At 39.0% G+C, this 27,684-nt stretch overlaps 1 protein-coding gene across 1 annotated transcript in view; it reads right to left on the bottom strand.

Moving 5' to 3' along the window:
- Positions 1–26,238, bottom strand: part of LOC137491562 (uncharacterized) — an 80,565-nt gene extending 54,327 nt beyond the window's left edge. Inside the window, exons 1-9 of the mRNA XM_073947279.1 lie at positions 26,158–26,238; positions 25,474–25,524; positions 24,798–24,905; positions 23,277–23,381; positions 22,282–22,386; positions 12,992–15,007; positions 4,233–4,406; positions 791–964; positions 104–277 (exon numbers count right to left, since the gene is read on the bottom strand). Of these exons, the coding sequence (XP_073803380.1) occupies positions 104–277; positions 791–964; positions 4,233–4,406; positions 12,992–15,007; positions 22,282–22,386; positions 23,277–23,381; positions 24,798–24,905; positions 25,474–25,517 (2,900 nt within the window). The 5' untranslated portion in view covers positions 25,518–25,524; positions 26,158–26,238. The remainder of the gene's footprint in view (positions 1–103; positions 278–790; positions 965–4,232; positions 4,407–12,991; positions 15,008–22,281; positions 22,387–23,276; positions 23,382–24,797; positions 24,906–25,473; positions 25,525–26,157) is intronic.
- Between the last annotated feature and the right edge of the window lie 1,446 nt (positions 26,239–27,684).

The following is a 27,684-nucleotide window of genomic DNA, read 5'->3' as shown; positions in this document are numbered from 1 at the left end:
CCCTTTAAATGTTTTGCTTTTTTCTTCTGCCAATCCACTGAATGGGGCTCCACATCAGGTAACCCAATATGAAACTGTATCTGTTGAGTGGAGAATCATTTACCTCAGTGTCTCCAGTTTACAGTGTTGACTCTTCAGTCCATCAGAGAGAAGCTTCACTCCTGAATCCTGCAGGTCATTGTTACTCAGGTCCAGCTCTCTCAGCACACAGTTTGAGAATTGTAGAGCTGAAGACAAACTCTCACAGCACTGAACAGTGAGATTACACATGGCCAATCTGAAAAAGAAGAACACAGATTACATTAACATGTAAAATCAAACTATGAGGTTAATAATGTGACAAAACTATTGGAATTTGTGTCAGTTAGAATGATTGACTATTGTTATTTAATAAAACTGAATATTAAATGTCATCTAATATATTTTTGAATACTTTGAAATGTAAGAAAACTGCTAAATTTGAGTTCAGATAAGAGGACCACAAGACTTTATATATTTATGAACCTGCAAAATGCAAATGATCAGAGCCTGTCAAACCTGCTCCAAGAAACCAATTCACAGATAAACTATGAATATAATCATTAAAAATATTAAATATAACTAAAGATTAAGAGGTAATTAAATAAAATAATCATTAAAATACACTGATTTCCTGAACTGATTAAGTAAAGAGCAACTTTCATTTGAGAAGCAGCATTTTGCAGTTTCTCCACTAATGCTCTTAAATATATCTGGACATTTCCATCTCAATCAAAACACTTTTAATGTTGTTGAGTGGAGAATCATTTACTTCAGTGTGTCCAGTTTACAGTGTTGACTCTTCAATCCATCAGAGAGCTTCTTCACTCCTGAATCCAGCAGGTCATTGTTACTCAGGTCCAGCTCTCTCAGCACACAGTTTGAGGATTGTAGAGCTGAAGACAAACTCTCACAGCACTGAACAGTGAGATTACAGCACTGTAACCTGTGTAGAGGACAGTAAAAGACACTGTATTATTGTGTGTGCACTGTAAAAAATTGCTGTTAAAAAACGGTCAGATTCTACGGTAAAATAATGTTTTTTCACTAAAACAGTAATATTCTGTTAAAAACAGTGCTTTCTGGGTAACATTTTTGTTTTCGAGAAAGTAACCAACGGCAGAAAACTGTGAGCTAACAGAGTTCAGATTCGATGTTTTGAAGTCTGTGTTTGAAATCACGCTTTGTGTCCTTGTTCACTATTTCATACACTAGTTCACTAATATAGTTCACCTGACAGTTTTAATGAACACTAATGAGTGAATTCAGACACTGATGAACACCTGCTGTTAATAATTACAATTACTGAAGAAAATAAACAAGAAATACAAACAGTGACTTGTTACAACATAAAATAAAATAAAATAAAACAGCTTCAGTCTCAGCAGAGGATCATTAAACAACTCCACAAACAACAGCAGACACACACTTATTACTGACTGATTTGACTTCCATACTATTCTCATTGAAATCCAACAGAAATTAAGGTGTTTTTTGTGTCACCGTAATGGAGTGAGGGGCTGGTTTAGTTGGGCTCTTCACCCTTGAACTCATTTAATAAAACTTTCCAACTGCTGTAATACAGAGTTTACAAAATGTTTGTACTATAGCAATAAAGTTGGGAAGTCATTAAATAGAGAAATCTATTAGTCTGAAATTAGTTCTGATAAATGTTATGTTATAATGTAATGTATAAATGTTATAATGTAATGTATAAATCTGGACGAAGGGCCTGATGCAATAGATTTTATGCTTAGTTGCAGGTATTAGTTTAATTAATGAGAAGTGGAAACAGAAAAGAGACCTCCGTAATTACTTAAAAGTTAAGAAATAACATACAAAAACAGTTCAGTTATGACAAATACACACTCAGACCTCATGAATCTGACCTTGTATCTCAACAATGGTAACATCTCAAATGTTTCATGCTGCAATGCATGCTGGGAGTGGCACTGTACAAATATCCCAGCATGCATTGCGGTATAAATAAATGTTGTATAATGGTCTAACAGTTTTCTTTATTTGTGTTTGATTCTGCTGTTGTTTATGTTTAGACTTTCAGTTGCCTGTTTGTGAGTTAAACTGTTAATTTTGTTAAATTTGTTTTCACCATTATTGAGGTTCATATGCTGATTATTGATGTCTCTTTGAGTGCGATTTACACCATAGAGCAGTGTTATTGTCCAAGATATTCTTAAAAACTTCCAGAAATCATTGCCATATATATGTACATATAATGTAAAACAATAGATTTAACATTGAATAGGAGCAGTAAATTTTATTACACTAAATGAGAACAGACTCTGCCATTTAATAGCAACATGAACATCACCAGATCTTATTTAGGTTTTTGGCTGGCTTGCCACAACAAAGGAGCTTTTCAAACAAAGTTCTTAACAATTGCAGCAGCCAAGATATATAAATGTTAAAAATGACAGGGCTAAGAGCCCAACTAAAGCAAACTCTGTTCTCCATGATGGTGACGTAAAACTTTCACTTTTTGTTAAGAAGAACTTTAGTAGATGTTATACAAAAATACATGTATTAAGTAATAAGTGTAGCTGGTGATGATGTTTGTAGAGTTGTTTAATCATCCGCTGATCATTTAAATGATTTAATCATTTGTTGTTCTTCAGGTTATTTCATTATAAAGCTGTGACTAAAGTTTTGTATGTTCTGTTCTTGTTTTTTCCCTTCAGTATTTCTTCATTTGTTCATTGTTAATCCTTAAATTATCATTTAATTAGTCAGTTAATTAATGAATTTACTTCAGCTTTGCTCCATGTTTCTTGAACACTCAGTAGTGTGGACACTTCAATTAAAACTGAAGTATATGCTCTGGGGTTTAAAGGGTTAAAGGTGTGAGAGGTAAAAACACAGTGTAAAATGTTTTTCAACAGTAATATACTGTTAATTTACACTACGGAAGTAGACTGTAAAAAAACAGTAGATTGCTGGCAACCACAGCTGCCAGTAGATTACTGTTAAATCAAGGAAAAAACAGTATTTTACTGTAAAACCTGAAGCTAATTTCTTCTGTCTGTCACCGTTGTGGAGGAGAGTAGAGCCAGTGTATGAGTTAAAGATGAACTGCTGATGTTATTCTGCATGTTTCTCTATTTAAAGACAGAGGCTGTTTAGTGGCTGATGCAGTCAGAATCTCTCTGGTGATTCCAGATTTACATGTATGTGTGCTGATGTGAAATATAAGACATTAGAGTTAAACCGAACTTTTCTAATTAACTAAAATAAGTTATCATTATAAGTATGCTTCTAAGCATATATAGCACATTACTTCATAACCTCATTCAGCAGTTGACCAAGTTGAGGCAGTTGCTTTCAGTGAGCAAAATGAGTTCACTTGAGTATTGTGTAAATCAATGTAGTCCATGTATTTTTACAGCAACATACTGTAAAATAACAGTACATTGCTGGCAACTGCAGCTGCCAGTATTTTACTGTTTTTTAACGGGACAATTTTTAACAGTGTGAGTGTGATGTAATTATTGAAATGTCTATAATGAGTGATTTCTCCTCATAGGGAAAAGGAAAAGACTCCTTTAACTATTCAGAGTTGCTTTAATGGTCACATGGAGGAAGATCAAACATTTGTATTTCATTATTACATAAACTTTATAAAGAGAAGATCTCTGGACCAAAATGAGTCGGCCAGACTGATTTATTTATTGCTATTTCTGTTCTTATATTTCTGATATTTCAAATCCATTCAGATCCTCACATTTGTTAAACAAAGCAAGACTCTCATGTAATATTAACAGACAGAAAATATGACTTTACAAACTGTATTGCAAATAAATCACATCAACATCTTCATATTAGTCAATAATATTCCTGAAATGAATATAAAACTGACTGAATATAACTTTACACACATGAACATCAGTAAATAAAGAGACTCAGTGATGGGCTGAACATCTGCAGAAACACAGCTCATTTAGAGACGCCCCAACAACACCAAAGAACACCAATCAATGATCATTTCAGCAGAAATTACACTAAAGAGCAATATTATATCTAATATAAACAGGGTTTCTCACATTTGACTTCACATTAAATATGAAATATTCACAAAAAATAAACAGAAATAAAATACATCACAGCATATGCTCATTACCTCATCAGAATTTACTGCATTTCAAAATGGAAAAGTCATTTGTGGCAGCATTTATTTGATGGAAATGTTTTTATTTTACCTCAGTGTGTCCAGTTTACAGTGTTGACTCTTCAATCCATCAGAGAGAAGCTTCACTCCTGAATCCTGCAGGTCATTGTTACTCAGGTCCAGCTCTCTCAGCACACAGTTTGAGGATTGTAGAGCTGAAGACAAACTCTCACAGCACTGAACAGTGAGTTTACAGTCCTGTAGCCTGTGTAGAGGACAAAGAGCAACAAAATCAGATGTAAGAAATGAGCAGTGTTGTGTTCATGAGTTCAGTCTACAGTGATAAAAGCAACACCGGAAATAAACTATATATATATACTGTCCAAACAATAAAGAGAACACTAAAATAACACATCCTAGATCTGAATGAATGAAATATTCTTATTAATTACTTTGTTCTTTACACAGTTGAATGTGCTGACAACAAAATCACACAGACATGATCAATGGAAATCAAATGTATTAACCCACGGAGGACTGGATTAGGAGTCACACTCAAAGCTGTAGTGAACTGCAGGAATTGCTGACACACTCCAGACTAGGGATGCACGATATATCGGCGCCTATATAGCTATCGGCCGATAAACGCTATTTTTAAGATTATCGCTCAGACTTGTCCAGTGCACTATAATGGATCTCTCCTCACACTGTTTATTCCTTCAAAGTCCGTCCTTTCTTCACGTGGCATTGCTGTGAGTTAATAACTCAGTAAGTAACCACTGATTATAACAAGCTCGCGTGAGAACTGTCACCGCACACACACACACACACACACACACTGTAGCACCGTAGCACGGGGGAGAGGTGAGAGAGGTGAATCCAGTCAAAGGGGCTCTTAACTAGCCGCTCATTCTGTCTTTATATTCTGCTCTGTTTGTCATAAAGTCAGCTCAATGCAGGTTTTGTATCAAATCTGACTCTGATGGCAACTCTACCTCTACAGTTGAGTAAAACTCTCAGCGGTTTATCATAAACTTTTCATCAATCATTTTCCCGCGATTGACGGCAAGAACGAGCGCAGAAGTGTTGTCTGATTGACAAGCAGCGCCTACATGTGACATGTCAAAACACCAAATAGGATGATCTAGTGCCGCATTTTCTAAACGTACTCTCTGTATTTAGCTGTTGGCTTGTACGGTGGCTCTGAACTGTTAAAACACCTCTGATAAAGGCTTTTTCGGACATGCCATATTTGTAGATGTGTACATCACTGTAACATGTTTTATTCAAGACCATTTGAGCTGGTTTCAGTCCTTAGCTCTTTCATTTTCATCTTATTTAAATATATTTAACTTGCTTGTTAATTAAATACCATTTTGTTATTTAAATTATTATTTTTATGCAACAATCAACTTGCATGTTAATTTGCTATGAAGAAAAGGAAATCATTTTTTGCATGCTGATTTATGTGAAATGGTGAATATAGGTCTATAATCACCTTGCAATTTTGAAGTTATAGCTTTTTTTGCTTTGAGTATAGACTGCTCAGTTAATAAGAGCAGTTCAATCTTTTATGAACTTTGCTGTATAAAAATATAACATTCCATCATTAATTTTCTTGTCGGCTTAGTCCCTTTATTAATCCGGGGTCACCTCAGCTGAATGAACCGCCAACTTATCCAGCAAGTTTTTACTCACCAGATGCTCTTAAATATATATATATATATATATATATATATATATATATATATATATATATATATATATAACAATTTAAAATATTTATAATTATCGGCCCATATATTAGCTATTGGCCCCCAAGTCTGAAGAATTATAGGTTATCGGCCAAAAAATCCATATCGGTGCTGTTACATGCCAGCACTTATTTGGTTTTTTTTTTTTTTTTTTTTTGTGTCTCATCGTGTTTCTGTTTGTCACCCAGTCCCAGTGAGTTTAGAAACACTGGTAGGTAAGTACGTCACATGACATACATATCAGCACGTAGATTAACATTTGTCTAGATACACCAGGTAAGAGGGTGTGTGCCAACCTGTGTATTTTTGGTTTAATTGTTAGTCAGTGTAGATTAGATAGGACGTCATTGACGTTGAAGATTTCTTTTTCATATCTTTTGTTTATTAGAATAGATTAGAGGGGATTTGGTCTGAATATTATTAAGACTGTTTGGTTTTGTTTGGTTCTTTTATTTAGCCCCACCCATAGCCAGTCTTTCTAACATTTGTTTATTGTCTTTAACCTTGTATATATTGTAAATACCTCACTCACTGATTCACCCTCACCTTTTTGTAAATAAATCACTTATTTTTTAACGTATTCTTGCTGTCCATCCTTACTTTGTATCACAATTTGTTTTTGAGTTTTTTTTGCAATTACCAATTCCTCTGTTAAATGTGCAACCCCACCCTCCTAGACAAAAAGGGGTTGTAACATTTTTTGGGGGCTCGTCCGGGATATTAACATTCCCAATATTGATTGTTGAGGCTTTTGGTTTTTGCTAAAATTCAAACCCATTGTGAAACATGGTAAGGTTGTCAGTTTACTATAGTAAAAGTTGCAAAAGAGTGAGGTTTGTAAGACTTGTCTATTGCTTCTAGTTGTTTAGTGATAATTTTGATATGGCGTTCAATTTGGAAATGTTCCTTAGTAACCCCTCGATAGAACAATTTGATAGGTTACGTAAAGATGATCTTTTTGAAATTGCTGACTATTTCAAGTTATTTTTCAGTTAGCAGCCAGTTTTTGAAGAAAACTGTAAAGAAAATTGTTTATGAACATTTGGTTGAAATGGAAATTTTTAAGATCACTAGAGATGCTCCAGATGAGAGTAAATCTCATTATTCAGTTGAAAGGCCGTGCAGTCCTGTGAGTAAGGATGCAGGGCATAATGGCGATGAAGCTAAGGTTGAAGCGGAGGCTGAAGCTAAAGTTCGGTTGCCGCCCTTTGATCCCTTTACCCGTCTCTACAGACTCAAAAGGGGATGGCAGACTGAAATTACGTTTAGCCAGACTTCAATACGAGATGCAGGAAAAAGCACGAGCACATAAATCTGAGCTGGAGTTAAAGCTTGAGATTCGACGACTGGAAATAGAGGCTGACACACAGGTAAAGCTGCGTCAGTTGGAGCTTGAAGCAGCGGCGAAAGCTGCTGTGGCAATGCCTGTGATCAATGCTGATGCATCCATGGTTGGTCAGGTGATCAAGGTGGATTCGAAACCCATGTTCAACCAAATCGATGTGAGTAAACAAATTTCACTCGTTCCAAATTTTCGTGAAGAGGAAGTTGATTCATACTTCAATGTTTTTGAGTGCATTGCAAATACTTTAAATTGGACGAAAGACATCTGGACTGTGCTACTGCAGTGCTAACTGAGTGGTAAAGCCCATTAAGTCTGTGCGACACTTTCAGTAGAGGAAAATTAAAGTATGATGTCGTGAAAACTGCAATTTTACGTGCATATGAATTAGTACCAGAAGCATATAGACAACGCTTCCGTAAACACAAAAAGACTAACCATCAAACATTTGTTGAATTTGCAAGTGAAAAGAGTGTCGTATTTGATAGATGGTGTAGTGCTACTAAAATTGTTTGAAATTGATTTCAGTACCCTACGTGAATTGATTTTGCTTGAAGAGTTCAAGAATTGCTTGCCAGAACATGTAGTTCTTTATTTGAATGAACAAAAAGTATCTTCTTTGTTTAAAGCTGCTGTTCATGCTGATGAGTTTGTGCTTACGCACAAACCTGTGTTTTCTACTGCTCATGCTGATACTGTGACTGTCATTCCACCTGCTCGTTCCTCTGTTCCCTGTACCCAGTCAAAACCTGAGAGTTCAAAAGAATCAAGAGAATGTTTTTATTGCCACAAAATTGGACATCTAATTAACGATTGCCGTGCATTAAAAAACAAAAATCAACTGCCAAATTTTGCGTGATACTGGTGCTAGTTATTCAATTTTGCTTGCTGATACACTTTCAGTTGGTGAACAAACTTCAACTGGTTCCAGCATATTAATGCAAGAAATCCAGATGGGAGTTGTTAAGGCACCAGTGCACAAAATTCATTTACAGTGCAAACTTGTTAATGACTTTGTGTACGTGGCAGTTCGACCCTCGTTACCAGTTAAAGGCATTTCTCTTATACTTGGTAATGACCTCGCTGGTGGCAAAGTGATGCCAGACTTCGAAGTTTCTGATAACTCTCCTGTATCATCGATATCAGATGAACTTTCGAAAGAATTCCCTAAAACATTTTCTGAATGCATAGTCACCCGAGCTCAGAAAAAGCACATAGACAAGAAATTTACTTTGGCTGATTCATTTATGATTTCCGATGACATTTGTAATGATGTGGCAAACGTTGTTAATGAAAAGAAACCTGTGTTTGAAAAGTGTGTGTCTGATAATCTGAATGCTAACCTGAATTTGTCTTGAGAACAAATCATCAGTGCCCAGAAAGAAGATCAAACATTAGCAAAATGTTTTAAGTCAGTGGTTCCTCGGGAAGAGTTGGAAAAGAAACAAGTGGGTTATTTTCTTGAAAACTCCCTATTGATGCGTAAGTGGAGTTCAGCAATACAGCAAAATGCTGAACTGAGTACAGTATGTCAGGTGGTAATTCCTTCTGTTTACCGACAGCAAGTGTTGTTTCTTGCGCATGATCATGTGTTGTCTGGTCACCTAGGTATCACAAAGACCTACCACAGAGTCCTGAGGCATTTCTTCTGGCCAGGGTTGAAGCAGGACGTTGCCAAATACTGCCGCACCTGTCGGACATGCCAGTACAGTGGTAAACCTAACCAGGTAATCCCACCTGCTCCTCTTACTCCAATACCTATTATGACTGAACCATTTGAAAGGGTCATTGTTGATTGTGTTGGTCCGTTGCCAAGAACGAAGGCCGGTAACCAGTTTCTGTTGACAATCATGTGTGCTGCCACACGATTTCCAGAAGCCATTTCGTTACGTAAGATAACTGCACCCGTAATAATCAAAGCCCTTATTAAGTTCTTTGCTACATTTGGTCTTCCCAAGATTGTACAAAGTAATCAAGGGACGAATTTTATGTCAAAGGTGTTCAACCAGGTGTTAGAGACACTTGCTATTCAACACTGTGTGTCCAGTGCTTACCACCCGGAAAGCCAGGGAGCACTCAAACGGTTTCACCAAACGCTTAAATCTATGCTAAGAAAGTACTGTCTAGACACTGGCAAAGATTGGGATGAAGGCGTGGCTCTGATGTTGTTTGCTGTACGCGAAACCGTACAAGAGTCCCTCGGCTTTAGCCCAGCTGAGCTTGTGTTCGGACACACTGTCCGTGGACCCCTTAAGGTGTTGAAAGAACACATTGTGAACTTTGAATCAGGAAGCAAAACAAATAATTTGCAATATGTGAGTCGATTTAGGGAACGATTAACCGATGCTTGCTCTACGGCGCAACTCTCACTCAAATCTACGCAGGGAAAAATGAAAAAACGATTTGATGTAAAAACCCTAGCACGTGAATTTAAACCAGGAGACCAGGTACTGGTGCTTCTTCCTGTCACAAATTCCACCCTATCTGCAAGATTTTCTGGACCTTATGTAATTGATCGCAAAATAAGTGATACTGACTATGTTTTACGCACACCTGATCGTAGAAGAAAGACCTGTGTTTGCCACATAAATATGCTTAAAGCATATCTTGTTCGTGAACATAAGCATGAAGAATCTCCAAAACCTCTTGCGCTTTTGAATATTAATTCTGCCATTTCTGTAGATTCGGATGAGGATGGCTTAGCATTGCGCAATGCTCCACAGCAGTGTGCGACACTCCAAAATTCAAAGATTCTCGAAAATTTGTCTGCACATTTGAAACATTTGACAGCCTCTCGAAAGAAAGATGTTGAGAATTTGATTGGAAAGTATCCAGATTTATTTCATGATACTCCAACACAAACTTCAGTAGTCCAACATGACATTGTAATTCATAATTCGACTCCTATCAAACAACATCCGTATCATGTTAATGCTTGCAAGAGAGAGATTATGAAGCGTGAGGTTGAGTACCTTTGTGAGACTGGACTAGCTGTGCCAAGTTGCAGTCCATGGAGCTCGCCTTGTATTCTTGTCCCTAACTCTGACGGATCGTATCGTTTCTGCACTGATTACCGTAAAGTGAATGCAGTGACAGTGCCCGACTGCTATCCCCTACTGCTATGGTACCCCATGGAGGACTGTATTGATAATTTAGGATCCGCTCGTTTCGTAACAAAATTGGACTTACTGAAAGGTTATTGGCAAGTGCCACTGACACCTCGTGCATCAGACATATCTGCCTTCATAACACCTGATCACTTTATGCAATACAATGTAATGGCCTTCGGACTTCGTAACGCACCTGCAACATTTCAACGATTGGTAACTACTGTACTGGCAGGTGTTAAGGGATGTAATGCATATCTGGATGACTTGGTGATCTACTCGTCAGAGTGGCCTGAACATATGTCTCAGTTACACACTGTGTTTGATCGATTGGCTAAAGCAAATTTGACGTTGAACTTATCGAAATGTGATTTTGCCCAAGCTACAATTACATATTTGGGAAAACAGGTTGGTCAAGGTCAAGTCCGACCAATTGATGCAAAAGTAATTGCCATAACAGACTTCCCAAATCCTAATACCCGTCGCCAACTGTGTAGATTCCTGGGAATGGTCGGATATTATCGAGGATTTTGCCGAAACTTTTCTAGTGTCGTGACTCCGCTAACCAATTTGTTGAGCCCGTCAAAACAATTTAAATGGTCACCGGAATGCCAGCATGCATTCAACAGTGTTAAAGCACTCCTTTGTGAGACTCCAGTATTGGCAGCTCCAAACTTTGCAATACCTTTCAAGGTGGAGGTGGATGCCAGTGTTGTAGGCGCCGGTGCTGTCTTACTGCAGGGGGATGCAGAAGGAATTGACCACCCGATATGCTATTTCTCACGCAAGTTTAATAAGCATCAGTTAAATTACTCCACCATTGAGAAAGAAGCTCTTGCTCTGTTGTTGACTCTACAATACTTCGAAGTTTATGTGGGCTCCAGTTTAACTCCAGTTGTAATCTACACTGATCATAACCCACTTGTTTTCCTGTCACGAATGTATAATCAGAACCAGATGTTTATTCTTTAGTGGGAGGGTGTTACATGCCAGCACTTATTTGGTTATTTTGTTTATTTTTTTTCTGTCTCATCATGTGTTTCTGTTTGTCACCCAGTCCACTTCTGTGCTTGCTCCGCCTACAATCATCTCTGATTGGCTGATTTACTTGTTCTTGGTGCAACCAATCCCATCTCTCCTGCTACCTGATTGGTCACCACTCTGCCCAAGCTCCAGCCAATCCCTGCATGCCACCTGACCTTTAAAAAGCCTTCAGTTTGTTAGTTCTAGAGCAGACTCTCTGACTCTATGTTTGACACTTTGCTCGCTTGATTGTTGTATTTTGGCTTGTTTGTTCGGTTGATTTGTTAGTGTTTGATAGTTTGTTATCCCGATTTATTAGTATTGCTCTTCTTTATGTGATTTACACTTTGTTGAAGTTTGTTACTGTCTGTTCTTACCTTTGTTTTGCCATATCTTCCCTAACCTCATGCTTCCCCGTGAGTTTAGAAAGACTGGTAGGTAAGTACGTCACGTGACATACATATCAGCACGTAGAATAACATTTGTCTAGATACACCAGGTAAGAGGGTGTGTGCCAACCTGTGTATTTTTGGTTTAATTGTTAGTCAGTGTAGATTAGATAGGATGTCATTGACGTTGAAGATTTCTTTTTCATATCTTTTGTTTATTAGAATAGATTAGAGGGGATTTGTTGTGAATATTAGTAAGACTGTTTGGTTTTGTTTGGTTCTTTTATTTAGCGCCACCCATAGCCAGTCTTTCTAACATTTGTTTATTGTCTTTAACCTTGTATATATTGTAAATACCTCACTCACTGATTCACCCTCACCTTTTTGTAAATAAATCACTTATTTTTCAACGTATTCTTGCTGTCCATCCTTACTTTGTATCACAATTTGTTTTTAAGTTTTTTTTGCAATTACCAATTCCTCTGTTAAATGTGCAACCCCACCCTCCTAGGCAAAAAGGGGTTGTAACAGGTGCATCCTTACTCAAGACACATGGACATTTTCAGAACAAGAATATTTATTTCATTTAAAATATACTATTTATTTAATCTACATTAAACTAAACTAAAGCTGTATTTCCCCATTCATATGACTGTACTGAATTATTGAACAGATTATTAATAACTAATCAGAGAGCATTTTACAGAGCTCAGTGTAAAGTTTAGTGTTTAGGCCTACAGTAAATGTAATATTAGAGGCATGTCTGCAGCGAGACGGCAATACTGTCTCTAAAATTACACTATTTCTCTGATCAGAAAACAAATACAATTATCCAAGAGCAACACTGTGTTAGATTTGAGCAAATATACAACAACAAATGTCCTATTCAGCTGGAGGAGCACAGGGATTTACAGGGATTTGAGTTATTTTCCAGGATAAACTGTAAAGCAAATGAAGTAGATTATTAAATAAGTACAAATGTTGTTTGTGTGAGTAAAAAGTCAAGAAAAGTTTGTTAAATACATTTAGAAATGATGAAATAAATGAGCAAATAAGGAAACAGAACACTGCCGCCGCGTCCCCATGCAGTAATATGGTGTATCAGCGATCTCACAGGGGGACGATATGGCCAGCTAAAGATTTTCTGTTAAAGCAGGGCAGTGATTCACTAAACTGATCTGAGTCTTCAGTGCAGACTGATGTGTGTCTTCTGTGATCAATCAATGAATACTCACAGAGCTCTTCTGCAGTTTCTCACAGCTGCTATCAGTCTCCGTCTTCCCTCAGCTGATGTGTTGAATTTATTAAAGTCTAACTCATCCAGCGGCTCCTCTGACATCTCAATCATGTAGGAGATTGTTGAGGAGTGAGCAGGAGAGAGTCTCTCCTCTGAGTGTTTGTCTGATTTCACAAACTCCTGAATCTCTCTGGCCAGAGTCTGATCTTTCACCTCCAGCAGACAGAGGAACAGATTGATGGATCTTTCAGCTGAGAGACGGACCTCTCTTTTGATCTTGTCTTTAATGTACTGTGTGATTCTCCTGATGTTCTCTGAGCTCTTCTCTGTGTGTGTCAGCAGATCCTGGAAGAGTCTCTGATTGGACTCCAGTGAGACGCCCAGCAGGAACCGCAGGAACAGATCCAGATGACCATTACTACTCATGACAGCTTTAACTACTGCTGAACTGAGCAGATTATACAGAGAGTTCTTAGACCTGGCCTGTAGATATTGATTATATGAATATTCTTCATCATAAATCACCCTCAGCGGTTCTCTGTTCTTTGTTAAATGGCAGTAAAACACAAAGAAAGCAGCCAGAAACTCCTGAAAGCTGAGATGGATGAAGCTGTAGACTTTCCTCTGCTGAATCACAGATTCCTCCTTGAAGATCTCAGTGCAGATCCCAGAATACACTGCGGCGTCAGTGACGTCTATGCCGCTCTCAATCAGGTCCTTCTTATAGAACATCACATTGCCCTTCATCAGCTGTCTGAAAGCCACTTCAGCAAGTTTGAGGATCACTCCTCTGTTGGACTGCAGATTCTTTGGATCTCTCTCTTCATACTTCTGCTTCCTCACGTTGATCTTTAGCTGTCTGAAAGCCACTTTAAGTTTGTTGATCACTCCTCTGTTGGACTGCAGTTTCTCTGGATCTCCCTGCAGATTCTTTGGATCCCTCTCTTCATACTTCTGCTTCCTCATGTTGATCTGAATCAGCAGGAAGTGGATGTACATCTCAGTCAGAGTTTGAGGGATTTCTGCACTCACATCTTCTTCCAGGAGCTTCTGAAGCACAGTGGAGGAGATCCAGCAGAAGACAGGTATGTGGCACATGATCTGGAGGCTTCTTGCTCTTCTGATGTGGGAGATGATTCTGCTGGCTTGATGCTCGTCGCTGATTCTCTTCCTGAAATATTCCTCCTTCTGAGGCTCAGTGAATCCCTGAATTTCTGTCAGACGCTTGATGTATCTGGAGGGGATCTGATGGGCTGCTGCTGGTCTGGAGGTGATCCAGATGAGAGCAGAGGGAAGCAGATCTCCTTTCAGGAGGCTCCACATCAACACAGCCACTGATGAAGATTCAGTCACAGCACAAACTTTCTCCTCGTCTGAAAAGTTGAGTGTGATTCTGCTTTCATCCAGACCATCAAATATGAACACAACTCTGCACTGCTCATAAATCTTGGGCTCCAGATCTTCAAGCTCAGGATGAAAGTCCAGCAGAAGTCTGTGAAGACTGTACTGACGATCTCTGATCAAGTTCAGCTCTCGAAATGGAAGCACAAACATGAAATCTACATGCTGATGGTCTTTTCCCTCGGCCCAGTCCAGAATGAACTTCTGCACAGAGACAGTTTTCCCGATTCCAGCGATGCCTTTAGTGAGAACAGTCTTGATCTGGGCTTTCTCCTTCTTGATCTTCTCCTCATGTCCTGCTCCAGCTGAGGCTTTAAAGATGTCATTGCAGTAGACTGGAGTGTGTTGTGAGGGTTTTGATCTGGCTGTTTTCTCCATCTGTAAAACCTCATGTTCTTCATTCACTCCTTCACTCTCTCCTTCTATGATGTAGAGCTGTGTGTAGATCCTGTTCAGGAGGGTTTGAGTCTCTCCATGGTTGATTCCCTCAAATAATCTCTCATACTTGTTCTTCATGCTGGTTTTGTGCTGCTCTTTGACTCTCTGAAGTTCATCATGTTCTGGTTGGAGTGAATCCTGCTGCAGGTCTCCAGTCTGATCATCTCTATTCACACTGCAGGAACAACAACAACACAAATAGTCTATGAGTACACCCCATGTTTATGCCTCATGACTCAAAAAAAGGAAGTAAAAAGGTTACATCCATTAAAGCTGTCACTTTTTAGAGACACAGAGCTGTACACACATGATCCTGATCTCACACAGAGGACACAAACACACCAAAGGAAAAGAAGCGTCACAACCTTGAGGTGTTGTTCAAGGTGTAATGTAAATCTTTAATTTGTAAAGTTTCAGATCACAATCAGATCATTTATTATACTCTTCTGAATATGTGAATCCCAGCCCACTGCTCTCACTCATGTGTCTCCTGCAATGAAAGTTTTTTATTTAAGTCAATATTCAGGTTAAATACATTTATATAGAATTCGCCTACAGGTCTGTGCACACTCCCATCAATTCATTTATTTAATTTTGACTTTTACATGGGAAGTGGTTTACGCATGTTTCTAAACATGGAACATTTGATAAGTTTAATATTCCAAGTTTTATGTATATAATGGAAAAAAAAAATCACATGGTGGCCAAACTTCCAGTGTAAAATTGCTTCATGATTGTTAAGGTTATAAGCTCATTATTTTCACATTACCGCCTCTCCATTACCAGGAGAAGCACTTTAACATCGAGACCAGCAGCCTGTAAGTACATTTAAGACTTGTTTCAGTTGTTGTGTATGGTTTGAGGACTTGTTTTCAGCTGTTTGTGTAAAGTTGTAGGACATTTAAACTTGCTTTCAGTTGTGTATCATACTAGAAGTGTTTAGCCACTGTTTTCTTGGTTACTATAAGAGCTTGTGTAGCGAACGCGGACGGTTTCGCGTCGTCCGCCTCAGTTTCGGCCCTTGTTTTGACTCTCGGGGCGTGTCCAAACGCCAGGTAACCACTATATAGTGAGCACGCTAGCTTAGTCGGCAGGAGAAGCACTTTAACATCGAGACCAGCAGCCTGTAAGTACATTTAAGACTTGTTTCAGTTGTTGTGTATGGTTTGAGGACTTGTTTTCAGCTGTTTGTGTAAAGTTGTAGGACATTTAAACTTGCTTTCAGTTGTGTATCATACTAGAAGTGTTTAGCCACTGTTTTCTTGGTTACTATAAGAGCTTGTGTAGCGAACGCGGACGGTTTCGCGTCGTCCGCCTCAGTTTCGGCCCTTGTTTTGACTCTCGAGGCGTGTCCAAATGCCAGGTAACCACTATATAGTGAGCACGCTAGCTTAGTCGGCAGGAGAAGCACTTTAACATCGAGACCAGCAGCCTGTAAGTACATTTAAGACTTGTTTCAGTTGTTGTGTATGGTTTGAGGACTTGTTTTCAGCTGTTTGTGTAAAGTTGTAGGACATTTAAACTTGCTTTCAGTTGTGTATCATACTAGAAGTGTTTAGCCACTGTTTTCTTGATTACTATAAGAGCTTGTGTAGCGAACGCGGACGGTTTCGCGTCGTCCGCCTCAGTTTTGGCCCTTGTTTTGACTCTCGAGGCGTGTCCAAACGCCAGGTAACCACTATATAGTGAGCACGCTAGCTTAGTCGGCAGGAGAAGCACTTTAACATCGAGACCAGCAGCCTGTAAGTACATTTAAGACTTGTTTCAGTTGTTGTGTATGGTTTGAGGACTTGTTTTCAGCTGTTTGTGTAAAGTTGTAGGACATTTAAACTTGCTTTCAGTTGTGTATCATACTAGAAGTGTTTAGCCACTGTTTTCTTGATTACTATAAGAGCTTGTGTAGCGAACGCGGACGGTTTCGCGTCGTCCGCCTCAGTTTCGGCCCTTGTTTTGACTCTCGAGGCGTGTCCAAACGCCAGGTAACCACTATATAGTGAGCACGCTAGCTTAGTCGGCAGGAGAAGCACTTTAACATCGAGACCAGCAGCCTGTAAGTACATTTAAGACTTGTTTCAGTTGTTGTGTATGGTTTGAGGACTTGTTTTCAGCTGTTTGTGTAAAGTTGTAGGACATTTAAACTTGCTTTCAGTTGTGTATCATACTAGAAGTGTTTAGCCACTGTTTTCTTGGTTACTATAAGAGCTTGTGTAGCGAACGCGGACGGTTTCGCGTCGTCCGCCTCAGTTTCGGCCCTTGTTTTGACTCTCGAGGCGTGTCCAGCTGAATTCAATCAGCTAGTGCTTTGGGGTTATATAAACAACTAGTTCACCGCGGCAGCGGTCGCGGCAGCCTCCTGTGAAGACCGCCTCGTGTGAAGACCGACGAGTGTAAAGACCATCGACTCTACCTGCGCGACTCCACCGAGCAAAGACACCGACAAAGCACTTTAGTACTTTACTTTCTTGTTTTACTCTATCTTTACACTTATTTTGTTGTAAGTGCACTTTTATTATGTGTTTTCTAATTCCTGTTGTTACTAACACTCGCAAAACATGGGAGGTACGCTGCAGGCGTAATCCTCACAACCTTCGTTCAATACATGTATCTGCTATTTCACAACTCTCTCTCTCCGTGGGCCTCTGGAATTGTCAATCAGCTGTTAACAAGGCAGATTTTATTACCTCCATAGCTACATATTCTGACTATAATCTCATGGCTCTAACTGAGACCTGGTTGAGGCCGGAGGACACTGCTATACATGCTACTCTTTCTGCTAATTTCTCTTTTTCCCACACTCCTCGTCACACAGGGAGAGGGGGTGGGACTGGACTACTTATTTCCAAAGAATGGAAATTTACTCTGATAACGTCCCTGCCAACAATCAGCTCCTTTGAATTCCATGCAGTCACCATTATCCACCCCTTCTACATAAATGTGGTTGTCATCTACCGCCCACCAGGTAAATTAGGTCACTTCTTAGATGAACTGGATGTTCTTCTCTCATCTTTTTCTAATATTGACACTCACTTGTTGGTGCTAGGTGACTTCAACATTTACGTTGACAAACCGCAAGCTGCAGACTTTCAGACTCTGCTTGCCTCTTTTGACCTAAAAAGAGCACCTACCTCTGCTACCCACAAATCAGGTAATCAGCTAGACCTTATTTACACACGACACTGCTTCGCTTATCAAACAATAGTAACTCCACTACAAATATCGGATCATTTCCTTCTGTCTCTCAACATCCACATTACTCCTGAGCCACCACACACTCCAACACTGGTTACCTTTCGCAGAAACCTACGATCTCTCTCACCCAATAGACTATCCACCATTGTTTCAGACTCTCTTCCTCCATCTTGCAAACTCTCTGCACTTGATTCGAACAGTGCCACTGATACACTCTGCTCCACACTAGCATCATGTCTAGACCGATTATGTCCTCTTACATCCAGGCCAGCCCGTGCCAGTCCTCCTGCACCCTGGCTCTCGGATGCTCTCCGTGAGCATCGCTCAAAACTTCGAGCTGCAGAAAGAATTTGGCGGAAAACCAAAAATCCTGCACAGCTCTTAACATACCAAACTCTTCTGTCCTCTTTCTCAGCTGAGGTTACTTCTGCAAAGCAGACATATTACCGTCTGAAAAATCAACAATGCCACTAATCCTCGCCTACTTTTTAAAACATTTTCCTCCCTCCTTTATCCTCCTCCTCCACCCGCATCCTCCACACTTACTACTGATGACTTTGCTACATTCTTTTGCACCAAAACTGCAAAAATCAGCGCTCAATTTGCTGCACCTACAACAAACACGCAAGGTACACCAGCAACACCACACACACCTCTTTTTCTCAGCTCTCTGAGTCTGAGGTGTCCAAACTCGTGCTATCTAGCCATGCAACCACCTGTCCACTCGATCCCATTCCCTCTCATCTCTTGCAAGCCATCTCTCCTGCAGTCATACCAACACTGACTCACATAATTAACACATCTCTTGACTCTGGTTTATTCCCCACTTCATTTAAGCAGGCTAGGGTAACCCCACTGCTAAAGAAACCCAACCTGGACCATATGCTACTTGAAAACTACAGACCAGTATCCCTGCTTCCATTCATGGCCAAGATTCTGGAGAAAGTAGTGTTCAATCAAGTCCTGGACTTTCTTACTCAAAACAATCTCATGGACAACAAGCAATCCGGCTTTAAGAAAGGCCACTCAACTGAGACTGCCCTGCTCTCGGTCGTGGAGGATCTCAGACTGGCTAAAGCAGACTCTAAATCATCAGTCCTCATTTTGCTGGACTTGTCAGCTGCTTTTGACACTGTCAACCACCAGATCCTGCTATCTACGCTTGAGTCACTGGGCATTGCGGGCACTGTTATACAATGGTTCAGATCCTACCTCACTGACAGGTCATTCAGGGTGTCTTGGAGGGGAGAGGTTTCCAACCTACAGCATCTAAACACTGAGGTACCTCAAGGCTCTGTTCTTGGGCCACTTCTCTTCTCCATCTACACATCATCTCTAGGACCAGTCATCCAGAGACATGGATTCTCCTACCACTGCTATGCTGATGATACCCAGCTATACCTCTCTTTTCATCCTGATGATCCCTCGGTTCCAGCTCGCATCTCAGCCTGCTTGTTGGATATTTCACACTGGATGAAAGATCATCAGCTGAACCTCGCAAAAACGGAAATGCTTGTAGTTTCTGCCAACTCGACCCTACACCATAACTTTTCAATCCAGATGGATGGGGCAACCATTACTGCATCCAAAATGGTGAAAAGCCTTGGAGTAACGATTGATAACCAACTAAACTTCTCTGACCACATTTCTAGAACTGCTCGATCGTGCAGATTCGCACTCTATAACATCAGAAAGATCCGACCCATCTTATCTGAACATGCAGCTCAACTCCTTGTTCAAGCTTTTGTTCTCTCCAAACTGGATTACTGCAACTCTCTACTAGCTGGGCTTCCAGCTAGCTCTATCAAGCCTCTTCAACTGCTCCAGAATGCAGCAGCATGAGTGGTCTTCAATGAACCTAAACGAGCACGTCACTCCGCTGCTAGTCCGTTTGCACTGGCTGCCAGTTGCTGCTCGCATCAAATTCAAAGCTCTGATGTTTGCCTACAAAGTGACTTCTGGCCTTGCTCCTTCTTATCTGCTCTCGCTTCTGCAGATCTATGTGCCCTCCAGAAACTTGCGTTCTGTGAATGAACGTCGCCTCGTGGTTCCATCCCAAAGAGGGAAGAAATCACTTTCGCGAACGCTCACGCTCAATCTGCCCAGTTGGTGGAATGAACTACCTAACTGCATCAGAACAGCAGAGTCACTCGCTACTTTCAAGAAAATACTAAAAACCCAACTATTTAGTCTCCACTACACTTCCTAATCTGCAATTGCCTCTCTGAATATCACACTAACTGTACAAAAAAAAAAAAAAAAAAAAACTAATACTACTAATACTTCCCTTCTTAGACTTTACAGACCTGAAACTTGCCTATAGCACTTATTCATTGTTGCTCTTGGTTGTGTAAATTGCTTCCTTGTCCTCATTTGTAAGTCACTTTGGATAAAAGCGTCTGCTAAATGACTAAATGTAATGTAAATGTAAATGTCTGCACTTCTAAGCTGAAACTGATGTGTTCATTACTTTCACTTTCATATTACTGATCTGTGCTCTCTCTCTCTCTCTCTCTCTCTTTCTCTCTCTCTCTCTCTCTGAGAGAAGTTCCTCTTTTTTGTCCAGGTTATGTTTATCTATGTCATAAACTCTAGGAGTGAGGCGTCTAAAACATAAATAAATTTAATATTTAAAGTTCAAATCATGACCGTTTTCAGTCGACACATTTATCAACATATAAAGATCATCTGTGTGATGGGACTGTCTGCATATGAATGTTTCATAAATCGCACATTAACCTTGTCATAAGTTGATTTTTGTGTCCAGATCTGCACTTGTTCCAGTGTTGGATTTATAAATGTGCCCTGTTGTGTTTGCATCTCTGTCTCTCTGTTACTTGGATTGTTTTGTTTTCGCTCTGATCTTCACCTTGACATTAGTATTTTTCTTTATTAGATTCAGCAGATGGATCTTCTGTCTCTTTATTTCAAACTCACCATTACAAAGAGGACATTATACTTCCAGAGTTTTTCAGATGCAATTTTTAAAGTCACAAACAGTAAGGGAACATTTAATAGTCAGATATCTGTCCTTATCAGGACAATGGATGAATACATTCTAAACAATTTCAAGTCAAAAGATTTATTTACCACTATTTTAGTGTTTTCTGGATATTTTAATGGAAATAATCTTACACATTGTGCCTTTAAACAGCACCTATTTTACCTCTTTTTCAATAACTTTTGTGCCTCCAGAATGTGTTGGTTAAGTTTCAGCACAAAACACCCATCAGATTATTTATTAGATCTTTCAGAATATTAGAATTTTCAGCTCTGAACACACTGTAGCTATCTGTGGCCTGTGCCTTTAATGCAAATGAGTTAGTTCTCCCCGCCCACCATTCCAACGTGCCTGTCAGAGTGTGCCTCAGTCTCTGCATCGGCTGCGTCAGATAAACAGCACACAGACAGACATGAAGGAAGCAGATTTTACGTGACGTTTGTGAGAAACACTACAGCAAGAACTTTCCCAATGATTATTTAATTAATTTGGGTTTGAGTTAATTCAAGCCTTTCTGCTACGATGAGTCACACACATTGCTGTTACAAAGTTCACCCACACACAGACACACACACGCACGCACAGTGCATTTAACTTTGTACTATTTTTTGTACTGAAAATGTGACAGGATACAGTTTAATATCTGCTGCTATATGGATATCTGTTACGTTACTGTACAAAAAAAATGGTTTAACATCTACAAACCTGTATTGAAGCATCTTCTTTTATAATCGTACTGACATGCGGCTGTGGTGAAGTAAATACATCGATTTTACCGTCTTTAACTTACTTTATTACTAACATGCACTGTTTTAGAAATGTTTTAAACTTGTAAAACTCATTCTTGATCACATGTGATGAAGATTGATGATCACAGAGAGCTGAACAGATCCTTTAATCCCAGTTGCTTTGTCTTGTTGATATGATTATATGCGTTACTAAGGAGACATGTAAATACACAGCTGTCAATCAATTTGGTGGGCTGGTAAACCACACTCCTACATCACGTTGTGGTGGGCCTCAAATGGGAGGGATTTGGATACTATTTTAACGTCAGGAAATTTAAAAAAAAAGAGACTCATTGGCTTTTTAATCACCCAAGAATGACATGGACACACTATACTACACACAGTTCTGTGCAATCTAAAGATAAATTTCATCATAGATGCCCTTTAAAGTATTGTTTAAGTAAAATAAAATGTCCTGATGAATACTGAAATACAGTTGAAGTGTGATCAAAAATGTAAAACACAAAATACCTTTTGGCAGATGATGGTGTTTTCTCTCTGAGGTCTGGTGGTTTACCTATTGACCAGTCACTCTTCAGAGACACAGAGCTGGACACACATGATCCTGATCTCACACTGAACACACAAACACACCAGAGGAAAAGGAGCGTCACAACCTCAAGGTGTTTTACAAGATGTTAGATAATTCTTTAATGTGTAAAATTTCAGATCTATATCGCCGTCAAATCATTTATTATACTGTTGTGAGGTTTTGCATATGTTGAAAGAGGAAGGGAGGGTTGACAGTGCAGGTAAGTGCAAACATATTTTATTTATTTTTCAGATTGGTTCGACCAGGCAGGGGTGAGAACACATCCACGAATTCCTGCTGAAGGCACCGTATGTTAGTTAGCCACCACTACCGTTTAACTATCGTCGCCAGCATCACCGTCTCTGGATCTTTCTACAGCTTTAATAAATTTAGATGGTACATTTGGTTTGTCCTGCCCCTGTCCGCCTGCACCACTTCAAAATCAAGCTTCCCCACTTGTCGAGTGATCATAAACGGTCCTTGCCACTTGGCGAGTAATTTCGAGCTGGCTGATGGCAGCAGTACAAGCACTTTATTTCCCGGCGCAAATTGTCGTAATTTAGTGCCCTTGTAATATCTTTGGTGCTTCTGATTCTGGGCCTTGAGTAAATTTTCTGACAAGAGCCGCCCCAGTGCGTGGGGTTTTGCCTGCAGGTTCAGAATGTATCGGAGCTCATTTTTACTGTTAGAAGGCTCGTCCTTCCAAGCCTCTCTCACGACATCCAGCACCTCTCGGGGCTGTCTGTCGTAGAAAAGCTCAAATGGAGAAAACCCTGTGGAGGCTTGAGGAACCTCTCCCACCTTGAATAGTGAGGGCTCTAATCACTTATCCTTATCCTTTACCTTCAAATCTGCCTAATAGGTAATAATATAAGTGTTATGAATGACAGTGATTGACAGTTTAGTGTGATCAATAATGTTAAACACAAAATACCTTTTGGCAGATGATGGTGTTTTCTCTCTGAGGTCTGGTGGACGATTTATTGACCAGTCACTCTTCAGAGACACAGAGCTGGACACACATGATCCTGATCTCACACTGAACACACAAACACACCAGAGGAAAAGGAGCGTCACAACCTCAAGGTGTTTTTCAAGATGTAAGAAAAATGTTAAGGTGTCAAATTTCAGATCAAAATATCTGTCAAATCATTCATTATACTGTTGTGAGGTTTGGGATATGTTGAAAGAAGAAGGCAGGGTCGGCAATGCAGGTAAGTGCAAACATATTTTATTTATTTTTCTTTTTTTTTCAGCTCAAGCAGCATACACACCTGTTAGAACTGCTCTGACCATTGTACAGTATCTGGCTCTCCCTTTTTCATGAGATAAGTCAACATGCTGATGAGGGCCAAATAATTAAGGATGAAACGGCCGTAATATCCTGCTCCAAGAGCTGTCTCACCTTATTTTTGATCTTAGGTCTTGGAAAGGGTTGCAAATGCTGCTGTTTTGTCAATTTGGGGCCGCACCTGCCTGTGTCCCAAGCGGAAGCCCAGATACCTGACCTCCACTTACCCAATTGTACACTTTTTCGGGCTGGCCATGAGCACAGAGTGTCTTAGCATTGGACGCCCTCATATGCTGCAAATGCTGCTATAAATGATTACTAAAAATAATGATGTCATCGAGGTAGAGCAGCAGCAAATGCAGAGTGTCAGGCAAGGAATTTGTCCATTAAACACTGAAATGTAGCTGGTGCTCTGAACAACCCGACCGGAAGCGTAACGAACTGGTGTAATCTGAAGGGTGTAGAAAAAGTGTTTTCTTTCTTGGGATAAAGGCGTAAGGGAAACTTGCCAGTATTCCTTCATCAGATCCAATGTCGATAAAGCGAGCAGCATCTAACCGATCAAGCAACTCATCAATGCGCAGCATTGGATACGCATCAAGTTTTGGACACAGCATTTCCTTTACAAAAATCCACACAGAATCAGACGGAGCTGTCTGTCAATCGGTCTCAGCCAGTCACTATGGGATTGTTCTACCACTCTCATATCCAGCATCTTCAATTCTTCCTGAACCACTTTTTTGTGTGTGTGTGTTCAGGCAACCGGTACAGACGTGTTCTAACTACAACACCTGGTTTGGTCACGATATGCTGCTGAATCAGCTTCGTTCAACCAGGCAGGGGTAAGAACACATCCGGGAATTCTTGCTAGAGCCACCGGATGTTAGTTAGCCACCACTACTGTTTAACTACCGTTGCCAGCATCACTGCCTCTGGATCTTTCCAAAGCTTAAATTAATTTTGATGGTAAATTTGGTGTGCCCCGCCCCTGTCCATCTGCACCACTTTAAAATCAAGCTTCCACATTCATCCAGTGATCACGAACGGTCCTTGCCACTTGGCAAGTAATTTTGAGCTGGATGATGGCAGCAGTACAAGCACTTTATTTTCTGATGAACACTGCAGACAGTTTTTGTGTGAACAATAAAGTAAACCACAAAATACCTTTTGGCAGATGATGGTGTTTTCTCTCTGAGCAAAGATTCTGTGTTGATTTTCCGACATTGTTTTGAGCGCTCAAGCATTTGAGACACAAGTGATACTGATCTCATCCTGAAAACACAAACACACCAGAGGAATAAACTGCAGATTAAACTTCAGTCTCTTTTATAAGAGTTTATCTAATTTTTTATCTGTGGAATAAAAAAAGAACACAGAAACCAGATGAAGAAATATAAAAAACAAAACAATATTTGCATCTATAGAAATTAATTTAATCTCTGAAAATTCATATAAAGTCTGAAAAACAAATATATATTATAGTTCCCTTCACTGAGCTATAACCTGTAAGTTTAACATGCAGATTTGTATTAAATGTTCTAGTTCATTCTATCTTCATTTGATCTCCTCTATAAGCACAAGCTGAAACTGTTCTGTGGTCAGCTTTAACTCTGATGTTGTGCAGGGCTTTAAACAGCACACGTCACACATATTCAGCTCTGATAAATATCCTGATCAAGCGGTCTGTAATATGAATGATCTAAACACATTTGCTGAAGCTGTAAACTAAAGCTTTGTCCATCATTTGATCAGGCAATAGCAACACAAATAAGTGCATTGTTGTTGGTCTTTGTTCTTCAGAGAAAGTGTTGAAATAATGGTGTAAAAACAGAGTCAATACCTGTGTTTCTCTGAGAGAGAGTCCTTTACTCGCTCCTCTGCCATACTGCAGCTAAAACACCAATGCAGACATCAGCAGAGCTTTCAGGAAACAATCATATATACACACACACACACTATTATATATAGAGTCTTTAACATGAATGCAGTTGGTTTAACTCTGATCTGACATCCCAGGTGTTTCACATTTGATTAAAGGTAAATGCATGTTATATAGAGTTTATCAAGAGAAGTTCAGGTTCAGCCAATTGTTGATTTAGTGAGTATTGAAATGTCTCTCTACTAAAGAGGCTATTTGGTTAATGAGTTACTCTGACAGTAAAGGGTTAAATGCAGTGTTGTTTAAGGATCGTCAGCTTGTTGTTTTTCAGCAGCTTTTCTTCCTGTTCAACTGGAAGGTCTGCTTTAACTTTACTTTTGATTTGGTGACTCTGAATGTTTAGAGTTATATTTAATGCTGAATTATTGGACACTATTGAGTCAGTCTGATATAGAAGAGAACAAACACTGTAAAGGGATTAAAAATAAAGCTTTTAGACACAGTGTTTAAATGAGAGTGTTTGACTCAGTGTTTAATCTGTGTTTGAGGATTTGATCTTCAGGATCAGACATTTAATTCACACTCACACATATAAACCCTTCATCATCTCCACAAATCAGCGTAATGTAGAAGTGTTAAACTCACATGCAGAAGTACAGACGCTCTTGTGCAGCAGGAACACAATCTGAGCTCTTTCACTCTTTCACTTCACTAAAACACACCTGTGTGATCTACAGGTATATCCTGCAATATTACTGGCTCCACAGAGTGACACTGACATGAATATTCATGAGATTCTCCTGACTGTGGGCGTGTCCTGAAGACAAAACACAAACCACCAGAGCTGAAGATATCTGTGCAGATTCTCTGAGCACGAGTGTGTTGAAGGAGGATTTAGAGAAGGTATTTAAGATGAAATCTGAGAGGTCTCTGAAGTATATTTACAGCAATGTTGAACCTATAAAATAAGATCAGAGATTTCTATATAAATGAGTACACCTCATACAAATCTCTCTGTTATATTATTATTATTTTCTATAGGATGCTGTTCAATATTATTCAATAAGTGTGTTTATACAGTAGATTAGTCAGTACCAAAGGCAAAACTGAACTAACTGAACAAAATAACTGAAGATCACAGTGAAGAGAAACAGCACACACAAATGAATAATGTTTAACCAGAGGAAAAATCAAGAAAACTATTAAACAGTATTACATTCAGTTCAAATGTTGTAGTTTGTCTTTTATTTATTGTTTGCAACAAATAATTTGAATGTACTTGTGTTATCTCTCTATTTCTAAAGGTGTTTCCAAACTTATTTCAATCAATATATCTGTTTATCAATACTCGCTATTACAGTACAGATGTTTAATACTATTTTTTATGGTCATTTTTCAAAATTCAGAATAAAAAGTCAATAAAAATATTGAAATAAAATAAAAATAATTTTCCTCAGAAGCTGGAAGACGGGGTTGATGTGTTTTGGTTGTGACAAATAATTTATTATTATCAGTAAAAAATCTTACTTAGCAGCTTTTATTTATTTATTTGTTCTTTTAATTATTTGTTTAATGAGAAATAACATAAGTAAATGCATAGTTATACACAAATCATTATAAAAGGGAATGTTAAATTAAATACAAATAACTTAAATATCTTAATTGAGCTTTACAATGGCTCTGTATTGAAATCAGGGAATAATTAAAACCTTTAGATCAGTGGAAAAGAGTTGACAGATTCAGGATCAGTTAGCACATTGTGTTTAGTGAATGTGATGTTTTCCAAATAGTGTAAGAGTTTTAGTTCACAATCCATAAACAAGATTATCTTAATCAGTTATAATGATCAATTTACAGAACACTGAAATATAATAATGAGATAATGAAAACCAGAATAGTTTAGTGTAATCACAACTGAAACAGTCATTCAATAATAGTGTCTGACTCATTTTACAAATCTAACACATAAATCATTACATGGCTAATATATATCTCTGTAATATTTTAAAATGGCTTTCTTTTACTTTATTAAGAGGTGGTTTCCCAGACCAAGATTAAGCGTAGTCCTAGACTGAAATGGCCATTTAGATCAGACTAACAGAAATGTGCTTTCTCTGTCTCGGTTTTAAAAGTCTAAGACTTAGTCTAGTCCAGGAGTGAATAGGCTGATTT

This window comes from Danio rerio, chromosome 4 (genome assembly GCF_049306965.1).
Source record: "Danio rerio strain Tuebingen ecotype United States chromosome 4, GRCz12tu, whole genome shotgun sequence".
NCBI classification, from domain to species: domain Eukaryota; kingdom Metazoa; phylum Chordata; class Actinopteri; order Cypriniformes; family Danionidae; genus Danio; species Danio rerio.
The sequence above is the reverse complement of the archived record's forward strand: the minus strand, read 5'-3'. Positions and strand labels throughout refer to the sequence as shown.